This window comes from Bipolaris sorokiniana (assembly GCF_000338995.1).
Source record: "Bipolaris sorokiniana ND90Pr unplaced genomic scaffold COCSAscaffold_2, whole genome shotgun sequence".
NCBI lineage: Eukaryota > Fungi > Ascomycota > Dothideomycetes > Pleosporales > Pleosporaceae > Bipolaris > Bipolaris sorokiniana.
The window spans coordinates 704,323-718,058 of NW_006911896.1; the positions used below are offsets into that span (position 1 = coordinate 704,323).

A 13,736-nucleotide genomic window follows, 5' to 3' on the forward strand; every position below is an offset into this window, starting at 1 on the left:
AGACTCCGACGCCCACGACCTATACATATACCCTGTGTGCTGTCAATGTTTCAACACTGTCCACACGTCAACCTATACACCAGGCCTAGACTCGACTCACCCACCGAATTTACTTTGTACCCGCCCAATAATTTAGCGAGCCGCCATCATGCCCAAGATTGTCCGCCTCACGTTGTTCAAGATCGGCGACAAAGACACCATCCAGGAAGTAATCGGCCTGTACAGCACTCTGGCCCAAGACGCAACAAAGGTACGTTAGAAAAGTACGCTTCTTGACTCGTACTCCGACCGTCGTCTATGCCCGACCTTTCCCTTAGAGGAAGGCACCCATACTATGTCCGCTCTTCACAGCGCCCCGATGCGCATTACATAATCGGACCGTGCATGCACGTCAGGCCCATTTCGTCATCTCCGACACGCCCAGAATCTTATCGCCCTCGGGGCATCTGTTGCGCCTTTTTTTTAATTCCTCACCGTGGACGAATCGTACCATGGCTACATGTTTTCCTTAGTCGCTTGCCCATGTTTCGAGCGGCTACGGTACGTGGCGGATGCAGAGTACTGCCGCGACTAGGAAAAATGGGGTGGAGTGACCGTCGTGGGAGTCTGCATATCGCGGAAACTTCCTTGTGATCGCGATGCATGTGGGCAGCTCAGGCTACTCATTCCTAGCCGACATGGTGCTAAATATACCCTACCCGCCAATCTTGTGCCCTCGTGATTGCCGAGGTGCTTTGTCTTTGTACCCTGGTATACAAGCTAACGTCATCTTTCTAGGACGGCAAGCAATACATCCAGCTGGCCCAGGCCAGTGCACCCTACGACGACCACCGCAGCCAAGGCTACAACCTCATGGCTCGCTGTGTCTTTGATTCTCTAACCGATATGGAATACTTTGACCAAGCTGATGAGGTCCATGCTGGAATCAAGAAGCAATTGCTGCACAGGTTTGAGGCAAAGCCATTGATTATCTACTCCGATATGCAGTAGAGTATCTGAAGTCACAAGTGCTTGGAAGTCGGCATGTTGGAAGAGCAAACTTGCACAGCATCTCTTCACTTTGCTTCCAACCTTGTCCATCCTTCCAGCTCACAGGTGCTATTGTATGACGATGCCCTGTGCATACGATTTAGGACATGGAGTATGACGAACATTACGAATTAAAATGATTTCTACACAAACTCTGCTTTAGTGAATCTACTGTTTGTGAGTGAGGTAGCAAACGCTTGGCCAAACACCACACATTCACCCATGCTCAAGGTTTATTATACAATTCATTTTCACTCGACTTACAACATAATACCAGAACATCATCTCATGTTATATACAATGAGCTCCAAAATACCAGTACAATAACACACAATACTGGAGAATAACAAGCCACTGAGGCAGATTCACCGTAGTATTCCAAACGTCCTTGTCATTATCCATAATGGCTATTGTCTCAAGGCACCAACCCCATTGTCTCAGATTTCTTCTTTATTCACCTCTTTTCAGTACACTACAAAGACCTATCCCTATCCCCATCCCCTCGCTCACGCAAGTCCGCTCCAATCTTCTTCTTTCAGCTACACAGAAAGAAAATCTTGAAGATTATCAAAACACTTCATCATGTCATCTCCATGCACCACTCAAGCGCCCACAGCCCAGGAGATTGAAACCTTCTTCATCCGAGTCCTCAGCAATGGACCGCTGAGTCTCGAAGACATTACAGACCGCATAAACGGATTTGGTCGCGGACATGAAGACGCCGTCGTAGCCGTCTTTGAGTACATGGCCGAAGCCGTCCAAGGCAAAGGAGAAGGAGAAGCAACATACCAACTCCGCCCAGAATACCGACCAACCACCACCATCACAAACTCCGAGCGAGAGACCGAAGAAGAAGAACAAGACTTCACACCTACATTACTCCGGGCACCACCCACCAACAACTCCCGCAACCACGCCACTCCATCACTGTCGTCAACATCTTCACCAAGGCGCAAGACACCACCCGCTCACCCGCACCCTCTCCCCAACTATCCTCCCCCCTCTCCTCTCCACCAACTCATCTCAGCTCACCAGCATCAAACCTCCCACCACGACCACGCCCACAATACACGTCCTCTCCGCTCTCCAGCCCACCGCCGTCCTCACAACTCCGGTCTCCGACACCAGCGCCAGCCGCCAGACCCACGCGGCGCGCGGGACGAAAAGGGAAAGCCACTGCGACTAAGGGGACGACTTCTCGTGTGACCAAGAAGAGCAAGAAGACTAGGGCAGACAAAGGGAAAGGGGGACGAGAGATGCAAAAGGTACAGTGCAGTGGAGTTACCAAGAAGAAGAAGTGATCAGGATACAGACATTTCATGTAATGGCTTTACCTTTTTTTGTAGTTGACATGAAGAGAAGGGAGAGTATAGGAATATGAAAGGGAGGATGAGGAGTGTGTGAGATGAGGTGGAATACACCAAATGAGAAGATTTGGTACATGTGCCTAGAAAGAGAGAGAGAGACTACTACTACTACTACTGATTGCACGGTACATCCATATATCCTTGTTGTTCCCCACACTTGATTAGTAATTATCAAAACGGAACCAATCATTCACGAATCCACATCAACACAAGTATATACATTCTATACTTCAATAAACACTAAATAAATATCTTATAATATGCATTTCATTTATGCCACCGCCATCTTCATTCATTTCTTTCTGTTCCCCTAAACCCCGTCTCTAAATATGATTCTGTAGCTACTACCACAAAACCCCATTCCGCTGACACCCGCCAAAAAAAGACCCGAAACCAGGATATCAGAGGAGAAAGAAAAAGCATCCCAGCCTTTCTTAGACGCTTTTTTGAGTGTACATGTGTTCATGTTTCGTAAAACCATATGCTGAAAAGGATGATTGGACGCCCTTATTGAGAAACAGAAACACCTGCGCACTCTATATGCCCGGGTAGTATGCGCAATATACAAAGAAAGTACACAGTATTAAAAAGTGTAGAGCTCGGTCGTGTCCGATCGGGTATCGCGTTTACATGATGATCGAAGGTGCTAGGTAATGTTAGTTGGTGTACCGACTAAATGAAGAACACATGGATAACTTACTGTCGACGTTCTGCTTGATCGACTTGTGCGGCAGCACGGAACCGCCATTGACGTAGACCTCGTCGCCAATTGAAACATCGTCACCAAGAACAGTGACGTTCTCTAGACGTGCCCACTTGCCGACGGTGCTGTTCCAGCCGACGATGGTCGACTTGACCCAGGCGTGGTCCTTGACACGGCTGTTCTTGAGAAGTACGCATCGCTGCAGGCGCACACCATCGCCAATAACAACGTCAGGTCCAATAGTGACGTTGGGTCCAATGCGGCAGTTCTTGCCAATCTTGGCTGAAGGATCAATCAGGACGTTTCCGCCGTAGACGTAAGGCTCGGATGCTGGCGTGAGCAGCTTGGAGTTCTTGCGAGCAAGCGACGAAAGGTAGAGGCAGGTACCGGACAAGAAGTCCTTGGGCTGTCCAACGTCCATCCAGAAACCCTCGAGGTCAAAGGAGTGGAGCAGACCATCCTTGACAATAGCAGGGAAAGTTTCCTGCTCGATCGATGTAGGGCGGAGCTCAATGCGCTTGAGTACGCTGGTGTTGAGGATGTAAATACCAGCGTTAATGCGGTTGCCGACGAACTCGACGGGCTTCTCGACGAAACGGTCAATCTTGGAGGCATGACCAGGCTTGTGTACAACGACACCGTACTTGGATGGCTCCTCCACCTTGGTTACGACAATGGTACCCTCGTCACCGTGGTTCTTGTGGAATTCAGCGAGCTGCTTGAAGGGGTAGTCGCATGTGACATCGGCGTTGAGGACGAAGAAGGGCGAGTCGTCCTTGCCCAGGACGTTCTCGGCGAGCTTGAGGGGACCGGCAGTGCCGAGGGGCTCGGTCTCGACGGAGAAAGTGATGCTGACGTTGTACTGCTTCTCGTACTGCACAGGCGGTTATTGGAATGTTCTGCATAATCATGGGAGGCATCTACTAACGGTCTTGAGGGCCTCGGCCATGATCTCCGGGCGGTAGTTAACAGCAAGGACAACATCGGTGACACCAGCAGCAGCAAGGGCCTCAATCTGGTGCTGGATCATGGGCTTGTTGGCGAACTCGACGAGCGGCTTGGGGTAGGTGAGGGTCTGCAATTGGGCGTCAGCTTTGCGGCTCATTGCTTTTGCCAACGCGGGGCTCGCTAAGGCGGCGGAGGTGTGGAGAGACATACCAAAGGCCTCAGACGGGTTCCAAACCCTCCGACGAGAATGATGGCTGCATCTACGGTTAGCTGTGCGTAGGTGGAGCACAATTGAGTGTGCATACCTTTCATGTTGGCGGTGGTGCTGTGAAGGGGTTGTGAAGGGGCGGTGGTCAGGAATTAGGCGGCGGTGGTGTTGTGAAGGCTAGCAATGGGGTGCTCCAAGCACTAGAAGCGAAAGGCAGGTTTGCAAAGGGGAGGACAGAAGCGGATGCGTAAGTAGGTCAAAGCCAGGGAGCTCGGTGTGTGATGAGGCCAGCTGGATGTTATATGGTCTGGTACTGCGTCCACATTTAGCGGAGCTAAGCTGCTCCCTGGCCTCTTCCGAGCTTCTAGCGTCCAGCTTCCCCTTTCTTCACCCACCGCATTTGCAGCCCGTCGGCCGCTACGCTCGTCAATTGTCCCCTAACGGCACCAGCCCCTGCAGAATTCGGGGCCCAGATGCGACCATCCCTGATCACTCAGCCTATCCGCTTCTAATTGCAGCACAGGGTCACAGTGCTCTGCGGGTAACGTCGTATACCACCGCCAATTGCTGCCAACGGCGCATCACGAGACGGCAGCTGAGCAGGTACCAATTACCTCAACTGCGGTCATGCTGCCCGCAATTCCCAAGTCCTGTTCCTTGTACCGCTTCTCCCCTGAGAATGTCCCACGTGCCTCTATGCTGTGAAATTGGAGGCTTTGGAGCAACAGAATCTTTTGATCACGCCCGGTCCACGCAGTCGGAAGCGATCCACGCCCCTGGTTTGAGACGGGTTGTGGCTGACGACTGTGGCGGGTGCCGGGCCAATCACAGGCCACTTCCGAGCCGGTGACGGCCGCCCGTCGCCTTGTCACTGTGGCTGACAAGTACGCATGATCAGTGTGTACGGAGTACGAGGGCGCATACCCACGGCTCTTCTAGTGGCCCCCCTTCCACACATCTCACGATAGGCCTCGAAAGGGACTCAAACATTATGCGACGCGCGTCTTACTGTACACCTGTGGCGAGACAGACACCCCATTATGCCTTCATGCTACATGCTGACGCTGTTGTAAATAAAGCTTATGGTGTCGTCAAGCAATCCTCCATATATTTAGCAGTTCATGTGCCCACGTCTCTGTACTCTAGTATCTAAGTACATGCCGCCACTTTGGCCATTACGAACCATGGCCATGGGAGACCCGGTACTACAACCGGTGTGCTCCGTATGCACTAAATGGCGGTGCCAAGCCACAAACCCTGGCAAAGTCTACCCAAAGAATCCACACGTCGTACAAGTCCCTCCGTCTGCAGGTTTCTTCGTGCCAACAACAGGCTAATTTGGGTCAATTAACATCAAACTGTGAGTATATTATACATGTTCTAGTACAGAAGGGACAACATACGCCGAGTCTAGATACGCGGTACTCCACGACATCACACATGCGATACATCGATCAACTCTTTCGTCGAAAGCTCATCGACCGCAAGGCATTACCGACGCTACTTCCCCGTTTGAACATGCTGGGCCTCCTTTCAGGACCTCCACTAGGACTCTGCTCACCCTGACGAGGTGACCAGGTCGAGCTTTTGCTACCCGGTGATGACCCAGATGTACTCGCTTTTGAAGGAGTCTTAGTGGCGTCGCCAAAAAGGAACTCCTTGGCAAAGATCCAATTCCCGCGCTCATACCTCCACAGATCCAACCCCACGGCCTGCCCCTCCTGATTGCGCTCAGACAGCTCCTGTCTGATAGTGGAAAAAGCACCGTCAACCTTGTGCTCATCGTCCACCTTGTTCATGACAGTCCAGTGCGGCCGGAACCCACTAGCATCCTGCTCACTCAAAAAGATTGCCCACTGCGACTGCAAATCAGCGTGCACGTGTTTCATCGCCTGGTACCCCTCGTCAACATTGATTCCTACGCCTTTGCGCATGCGGAACGGCTTGCCAGACGAGACGGCAAACGGCTTTACACTGCTTGCTACCTGTGCCAGTCCCTGCACTAGCGTCTCCATCTTGGATTCGGGCAGTGCATGAAAAAGCGTCAAGTGCGCACCCGTGCGATTCAGGTGCTTGGGGAAATACCGATTCCGCATCTCTTCCATGGACTCTGCAAGCTCATCCGTCACCTTGAGCGTAAGTACGTAGACATTTTCTTGCTCGTTTCCAGAGTTGGGCCTATGCTCTGCCCTAGGGTAGTGACCTGACGGTCGGCTGTCTTCGACAATATAAGGCTGGTAATCACTTCTCTGGTGGTACTGCTGCTGTTGCAAAGCTTTCGGACTCGTCTTGCTTTCCTTCTTGGTTGCCCACCCCCGGAAACTCGTCTTTGCCCTGACCCCTGCTCCAGGCCGCTGCGGCTTCTGCTTCTCTTGCTTGGCTCCGTGCGTCTGTATTGCTGATGCCTCAAACGATGCTCGCATATCAGGGTCGGAGCAGGCACGCGCTTGGATTGTTGGTTGCCGCAGTGCCCCGTTGGGTATGCTGACGGCTGCAGCATATGTGACTGCCATATTGCTCAGGCGCTTTGTAGACGTGTGTAGACGTAATGGCAGATATATGCTCGGAACAGTGACGGTTGGTTGAAAGAAAAACGACTGACCAAGCTGCCGAAAGACAGCTGTCTTCATTGATTAAAAGAAGGATAGGGTTAAAGCGAAAAGTGATAGCAAGGCTGGTGCTGGTTTCGTTGCTTCTTGTGGTCTTGACCCCCTGTTGGGGGGTCGTTCAGCAACGGAACATCGGAAGATCCATACGTCACTGAGCGGACGCTAGTGGTTGCGCCCGCGCGATGTGGAGATCGCCGTCGCCATCAGTTCAGCTTATGTTGGTGCGTTTGGGGGCCTTGCACAATCCATGCTGTAGCATTTAAGTAAAGAAAAGGCAATGCTGTAAGTAAGGTGATGTGCTTGGAAATGTTTAATTATAGTTTGTGATCCTGGTTGGATAAGTAGCGTTTATCGAGTCAACCTCGAGGCCACACTTGGCATACTCTCATATTACCAGTACCATATATCATCTAGATCAGGGTCTGCTGATGGCTTGCAATCTTCCATTCTCCCGCCAGACTCTCGCTGGAACCTTCGAGAACCCATGCACTCGAACAAATGGCTCTGAATGTCTCATTGTCTCTTACAGCTTCCACGCGATAATAAATCAGCGCACTATCTTTGCCCAGCTGAACCACCTCGTCATGACTGAGAGTATACGATTTCCAAGGTCTGAAATTGGGGCCCTGAAGCATCTCGTGAACGGTCGGTGAGGACACAGAGCTAAGGATCATGTCGCCCGGAAATATCATGACGGGGTTGCTCGACAAGAGTGGGATAATATCGGAGCCAGAGCTGCAGAGCGCTGCCCATACCCTGTGTTCGAGCGAGCACACGGCGGCTGTCAGCGAAGGATTTGTGAGCGTCGGGGTCGCCATTGCGGAGGTGGAGCACGTCGTAAATCGACTAATCCGGTTGCGCGCCGATAGAGGGAGTCGATTACTGGGCTTCGAGAAGGTCTGACGTGCAAGTTCGGCCGCGGTAACCGTAATCACGCCGTGGATAGGAGCTGGATTCAGGACAGTAGAAGAAAGACTTACCCCGCGATGCGGCTGTGACATACCATGATCACATATCTTGTGTGCGTCACAGCTGCATATTCATCACTTGGCGCATGCTTGATACCTTCCGAGCGATGTAAATGCTGTCTGGAAGTGAAGTTCTACACTTAGTGGCGTGCTTGACCATGCGCGATGAGTAGTTTCGCCCCGGGGGCTGCGCAATAGATTCACTGTCGCAGTTGCCTTGGCACATTGAATATAGCGCGACAGCAGCTCTGACAGGCATCAGACCAACCTTTGATAATGCAGTCAACCATTTTAGGTTCCGGTTGCGGACTGTACAGTACTCTACTGTATGTACACGTATGGCGTCTGGTACCGGGTCGGTGAAGGCGGTGGTCTGCTTGAGCACCGCAGAGGCGCGGTTGGCTTCTTTGGGAGCGTATACGTCACATGCCCGGGGGGGCAAGGGGGGGTCCAGGCTCCAGGCGATAACGGTGGGCCCAGCGGGGGGAGAGCTGGAGTCCATGATAGTCCATAGTCGCCACAACACCAACAACACCATGGAACTCGAGGCGGCGACGAAAGGAGGCAACAAACGGGTGGAGTTCTAGTGCAGCAAGTGAATTGCCAGGCTGAATAATAGCACACAGACGGCGGCAAAGAATGGGTGACGGGCAGCGCTGCGGCGAGGCGGTGGAAACAGCCGGAATGTTCCCGTGCGCCGCTGCTGATTGGTGCACGGACTCTGATCGCATCATTACTCGCCCTTTGACCCAGTCACTGCCTCAGCCTGCCTCCATATAAGCCACCTCTCCGCCAGCCCTGCCCTTTCTCTCTTTCCTTACTCTTACCCTCAACCTACAGCACCAAACAGAGCTGTTTCCAGTACATACACAACCCCATCACACATCAAACACAGAAGACAACACGCAACCATGCAGATCTTCGTCAAGACCCGTAAGTAGTAGCCATCGCCACCTCGGCCTGTACCGCGCCTCAGCTGCTAACCAGCTTCGCAGTCACCGGCAAGACCATCACCCTCGAGGTTGAGTCCTCAGACACCATCGACAATGTCAAGGCCAAGATTCAGGACAAGGAGGGCATCCCACCAGACCAGCAGCGTCTGATTTTCGCCGGCAAGCAACTCGAGGATGGCCGAACCCTTGCCGACTACAACATTCAGAAGGAATCAACCCTCCACCTTGTCCTCCGACTCCGTGGTGGTATGCAAATCTTCGTCAAGACTCGTAAGTTGCCACCTGGTTGTCGCTCACGTTGGAGCTGCCACTAACATCACTCCCAGTCACCGGAAAGACCATCACACTCGAGGTTGAGTCCTCAGACACCATCGACAATGTCAAGGCCAAGATTCAGGACAAGGAGGGCATCCCACCAGACCAGCAGCGTCTGATTTTCGCCGGCAAGCAACTCGAGGATGGCCGAACCCTTGCCGACTACAACATCCAGAAGGAGTCTACTCTGCATCTCGTCCTCCGTCTGCGCGGTGGTATGCAGATTTTCGTCAAGACGCTGACTGGAAAGACCATCACGCTGGAGGTCGAGTCTTCGGATACTATCGACAACGTTAAGGCAAAGATTCAGGACAAGGAAGGTATTCCTCCAGACCAGCAACGTCTAATCTTTGCGGGCAAGCAGTTGGAAGATGGTCGTACCCTTGCCGACTACAACATTCAGAAGGAGTCGACACTTCACTTGGTGCTCCGTCTGCGTGGTGGTATGCAAATCTTCGTCAAGACACTCACCGGCAAGACGATTACTTTGGAGGTGGAATCAAGCGATACCATTGACAACGTAAAGGCGAAGATTCAGGATAAGGAGGGTATCCCTCCTGACCAGCAGCGTCTCATCTTTGCTGGTAAGCAACTTGAGGACGGCAGGACGCTTGCCGACTACAATATCCAGAAGGAGTCCACGCTCCACTTGGTGCTCCGTCTACGTGGCGGTCAGTAAGCGTGACGACAGTCTACGATATCATTCTGGGTATGGCGTTTATGACATGATTCAGCCTACGGGCTGCGTTAAAGCGGGTCGGTTTTATTCATAGTTCATACGGCTACTAAAGCCTCATCAATGCATCCACACTTGCCTACGGGCTTCGAGTTCGCTCAAATACTGTTGTGCCCATGCGACGCGTGATGACTTGTCTTCATTGATCCACCACTCAGACTGTGCGGCTTCTTGCACAAATTATGTGTGTGCACAATACATGCTTTACAATATCTGGCTTGTTGACGTTGAACAGCGACACCACCATGTTGGCTTTATTGCCATCGCGGTACTGCATTTACCGCGGCTTAATTCCGACAACCCCACCTCATTTGACGCCACTGGCAATATCTCCGCTAAATCCCACCCCCACTTTAACGGCTACATTATCGAACGTAGATTGGCAGCGGCGAGTCCACTTCCCGGCCTTCCATGGCTTGAATTCATTTAATTGACTTAAAGCCGGACGAGCTGAACGGCTTTTACAGTAAACCCCGCGATTCTCCTTCAATAACACTACCACCTGATTTATAAACTCCCCATTGCCTTGCTGCGAAGGTCACAATCGCGAAAAAACTGTCACCCACGACTCCCTACACACAAATTTACAAGAGGCCCCATATACATACGCAACAATGGCAGAGAAGAAGATGGAATACGTCAAGTGAGTTCTTCACTGCCGGGAGCAACTGGGGCTTCCAATAGCAAGTATGCTCATGTGAAATAGCTTAGGAAAGTCTGGCCTCAAAGTCTCAAAGGTCATCTTGGGTGCCATGAGCTATGGGTCTTCCAAATGGCAGCCATGGGTTCTGGACGAAGCTGAAAGCTTGCCACTGCTTGAGCATGCATACAAGTGCGGTATCAACACCTGGGATACGGTATGTTTGTCCCCCGGACGACTTCCTACATATCATCGCAATGGTAGCGCATACGTCAAAGCAGGGCTAACAGAACGCTGTCAAGGCCGACATGTACTCCCACGGTATCTCCGAAAAGATCATTGCAAAAGCGCTGAAGCAGTACAATATTCCGCGCAGCAAGGTTGTCATTTTATCAAAATGCTACTTCGGCGTCATCGAAGAAGACCCCAGCGTTCCTACTGCCCAAGCATCCATCAACGATGCCGAGATGGTCAATCAAGTTGGCTTGAGTCGCAAGCACATCTTTGACGCCGTAGAGAAGAGTGTAGAAAGATTGGGCACCTACATTGATGTCCTCCAGATCCATCGTTTGGATCGTGGTACACCCAGGGAGGAAATCATGAAGGCCCTGAACGATGTTATTGAGAAGGGCTGGGTACGCTACATTGGCGCCAGCTCAATGGCTGCGTGGGAGTTCCAAACACTGCAAAATATTGCAGACAAGAACGGTTGGCACAAGTTTATCTCAATGCAGAACTACTACAACTTGCTCTACCGCGAGGAGGAGCGCGAAATGGTAAGCACCAGAGTATAGGGAGTTCTGCGGGCCGCTCTAACAAATCGTCCAGATTCCATACTGTCAAGACACTGGCGTCGGTCTCATCCCATGGTCGCCCATAGCCCGTGGTGCCCTCACGCGCCCTTGGAATGATCGATCTACGAAGCGTGCAGAAACCGATAAATTCCAGGACCTACTCGTTTACTCGAGGGAAGACGCCATTGACAAGAAGATCATTGAGCGAGTGGAAGAGGTTGCAAAGAAGAACAACGTCAGCATGGCATGCATTGCAACAGCATGGACTATCAAAAAGGGCGTTTGCCCCATCATCGGGTTGGGCAGCAAACAAAGAATTGAAGAAGCGGTACAGAACATTCACTTCAAGCTTAGTGATGAAGACGCAAAATACCTGGAAGAGGTATATGCGCCCAAGTTCAGGCAGGGTTTCTAAAATGCGATTAGATACGATACATCAACGTAGAAAGATATCATGAGTGTGCACTTAGTGACGTTTGCCTTTGAAGAATGAGGGAATGGTGGTGTTTTACCTGAATATCTTGTCTCCTTTTTGGCAACTTATTGACAAGTTGTCTTGGAAAAGGGTAACTGTCAGCTCTGGAAAGAGGGACTTAGCAACAGCCCACTGTCTGTATATTGACCCCGGGGAGACACCACTATATTTTTTCCTGTCCAGTGATTACACATCGGTCATGAATCCTCCACCAAGTTATCTTCTCGTGTATTTTCCCAACAATACTGTCACCGCAACGAACGCCACTATCTCGCACTCACACCTGCCCTTTTCACACCGCTTCAGTTCCCCATACCCCAACCTCAACCTCAACAGCAAAACGACTTGCAGGTTACACACACCTCATGCTCATGAAGTAGTGCAAATGCACCAACGAACATATCCTAGTTTTCCTAATTCGGTTGACGCCGTACTCTTGCTGGTCATGCATGCAATCTACAACGAAAACAGATTGATGTGTAAAACTGATGAAAAAAAGCAAATAGACAGAATGCCATGGAAAGAGGGAGCCGTTGAGAAGATGTACGCTGCATTTACCCGACGGGTTACACAAATGCAGATGGTGTTGTAAGCGCATGCATGTATGTAAGAACGAATGTAGTTAGAACCTCACTCATGCGATATACACAGGGAGTACGTTTGTGTGGGTGTGTCTCCGCGCGTATGTAGAGTAACATGTTGCGGTGTATGTAGATTACCATGTACGTATGCATAGAAACACCATTACAACAGCAACCTTCACCACCACCACTTTCGTCATTATCGTCGCACCAGGCTAGCGTTCTGCACGTAATCGAACGATCTACAATCCAATGTTCACTCCACCGGAAAGCACTTTTGTTCCCTTTTATTCTTCCCTCCGGCTAATGCGAGAATGTTTGTAACGAGTCAAGACCCAAATGTAGTAGCTGGATTCTAGAAGCAATCACTAGAAAAGAAAACATAACGACATGTCAGGGCAGCTAGAATTTTCTAGCTTAGGGTTGTATTTAGTTGCCGGCTGCATACGGTTGGTACGGCTCTTGTCTTCTCATGCATGTGTTTCTTTCTCGTATATCTTTCTTTTTTTCGCCTTTTCTTTTTGGCTGCAGAGAAGAAGTATCATGTGCGGGATAGCGCAGAGTGAGTAAGCTCTACCCAAACTCTACCCATCTACGTACCTAACTACGTACCGAACCCAGCCCCACCCATTAATTCCAGTTCTTGAGCTAAAGGCTTGTTCGGGAGCTCGTCTGTCCACTACTTAGTTTACCACGTGAATGCATGACTATCGCTATTTCAATAACGTGATGGATAAGCGAGTCGCGCAGGCAAGCGAGTCGCGCACCCACTAAACCTACGCACCTCTATAAGCGTATAGCGCCACCACAATGTAACTATCTTGATATATATTAATATAATATATTAAGTAGTACCTATAGTATCTTTCTTGCATGTACGCGTATTATGACCAGTCTCTCTACACCTACTACAGCGCGCAAGAGCCTGGCGACTAGCACCTGATCGCTCTCCTCCTTGACGCTCTTCATGAGCAATCTGCTAATCAGCCTCACGCTGAGCAAGTAGATCCTCTCCAGCTCCCTTTGTTAGCACTCCTTGCTTCTGTATTCGCTTTTTTTTACGCTGCCTACGCTTCGTTACTGCTGCATTAGCTCTCTCAAGGCTAGTGATCCGATCGCGCATTAGCTCAGCCGAGAGTATCATTACCTCTGCCCCCTTCTTAAGCTGGTCAATTGCTGCAATAATTAAAGCTAGCGATAAGCCTTAGTGCCGCTAAACGCGATCGCGTATTAACGTCGATTAAGCTTTAAGCTCGCGTGTGTTGCTAGGCGTACGAGCCTGCCAGAGAGCCTCTAGAACAGCTGGTGGAGTAGGCGTACGGAGCTTTATATCAAGCTTTGATAGAACAGCGTCTAGTTAGAGAGGAATAAGGCCTGCGCCACGGAAGGCAGAGCAGATATTAGCTGGCG

The 13,736-nt window shown here is 50.9% G+C and overlaps 7 protein-coding genes across 7 annotated transcripts; 4 read left to right on the top strand and 3 right to left on the bottom strand.

The window, feature by feature from the left end:
- Positions 1-16: 16 nt before the first annotated feature.
- On the top strand, positions 17-1,181 carry COCSADRAFT_33076 (uncharacterized protein). Its single transcript, XM_007697256.1, has 2 exons — positions 17-250; positions 778-1,181. The coding sequence occupies exons 1-2, from the start codon at positions 149-151 to the stop codon at positions 988-990; spliced, it is 315 nt and encodes a 104-aa protein (XP_007695446.1). The 5' UTR covers positions 17-148; the 3' UTR covers positions 991-1,181.
- A 262-nt stretch (positions 1,182-1,443) lies between these two features.
- COCSADRAFT_33077 (uncharacterized protein) lies at positions 1,444-2,487 on the top strand. Its single transcript, XM_007697257.1, has one exon. The coding sequence runs from the start codon at positions 1,612-1,614 to the stop codon at positions 2,233-2,235; it is 624 nt and encodes a 207-aa protein (XP_007695447.1). The 5' UTR covers positions 1,444-1,611; the 3' UTR covers positions 2,236-2,487.
- A 535-nt stretch (positions 2,488-3,022) lies between these two features.
- Positions 3,023-6,768, bottom strand: COCSADRAFT_167379 (uncharacterized protein; the record flags this gene model as incomplete). Its single annotated transcript, XM_007697615.1, has 5 exons — positions 3,023-3,042; positions 3,097-3,973; positions 4,028-4,174; positions 4,258-4,301; positions 5,778-6,768. The coding sequence occupies 5 exons, from the start codon at positions 6,766-6,768 to the stop codon at positions 3,023-3,025; spliced, it is 2,079 nt and encodes a 692-aa protein (XP_007695805.1).
- Positions 6,769-7,144: 376 nt separating this feature from the next.
- On the bottom strand, positions 7,145-8,116 carry COCSADRAFT_178010 (uncharacterized protein). The gene is made up of 2 exons (XM_007697616.1): positions 8,101-8,116; positions 7,145-8,048 (listed from the first exon to the last, which is right to left on the bottom strand). Exon 2 carries the CDS (start codon positions 7,863-7,865, stop codon positions 7,275-7,277), a length of 591 nt encoding a protein of 196 aa, XP_007695806.1. The 5' UTR covers positions 7,866-8,048; positions 8,101-8,116; the 3' UTR covers positions 7,145-7,274.
- Positions 8,117-8,477: 361 nt separating this feature from the next.
- COCSADRAFT_108224 (uncharacterized protein) lies at positions 8,478-9,884 on the top strand. Its single transcript, XM_007697617.1, has 3 exons — positions 8,478-8,765; positions 8,828-9,055; positions 9,112-9,884. Exons 1-3 carry the CDS (start codon positions 8,744-8,746, stop codon positions 9,777-9,779), a joined length of 918 nt encoding a protein of 305 aa, XP_007695807.1. The 5' UTR covers positions 8,478-8,743; the 3' UTR covers positions 9,780-9,884.
- Positions 9,885-10,212: 328 nt separating this feature from the next.
- COCSADRAFT_108232 (uncharacterized protein) lies at positions 10,213-11,952 on the top strand. Its single transcript, XM_007697618.1, has 4 exons — positions 10,213-10,479; positions 10,543-10,693; positions 10,779-11,252; positions 11,305-11,952. Exons 1-4 carry the CDS (start codon positions 10,451-10,453, stop codon positions 11,683-11,685), a joined length of 1,035 nt encoding a protein of 344 aa, XP_007695808.1. The 5' UTR covers positions 10,213-10,450; the 3' UTR covers positions 11,686-11,952.
- A 1,353-nt stretch (positions 11,953-13,305) lies between these two features.
- Positions 13,306-13,524, bottom strand: COCSADRAFT_79246 (uncharacterized protein; the record flags this gene model as incomplete). Its single annotated transcript, XM_007697619.1, has 1 exon — positions 13,306-13,524. A coding segment is annotated over one exon (219 nt), but the record flags the coding sequence as incomplete, so codon positions are not given.
- Positions 13,525-13,736: the final 212 nt, after the last annotated feature.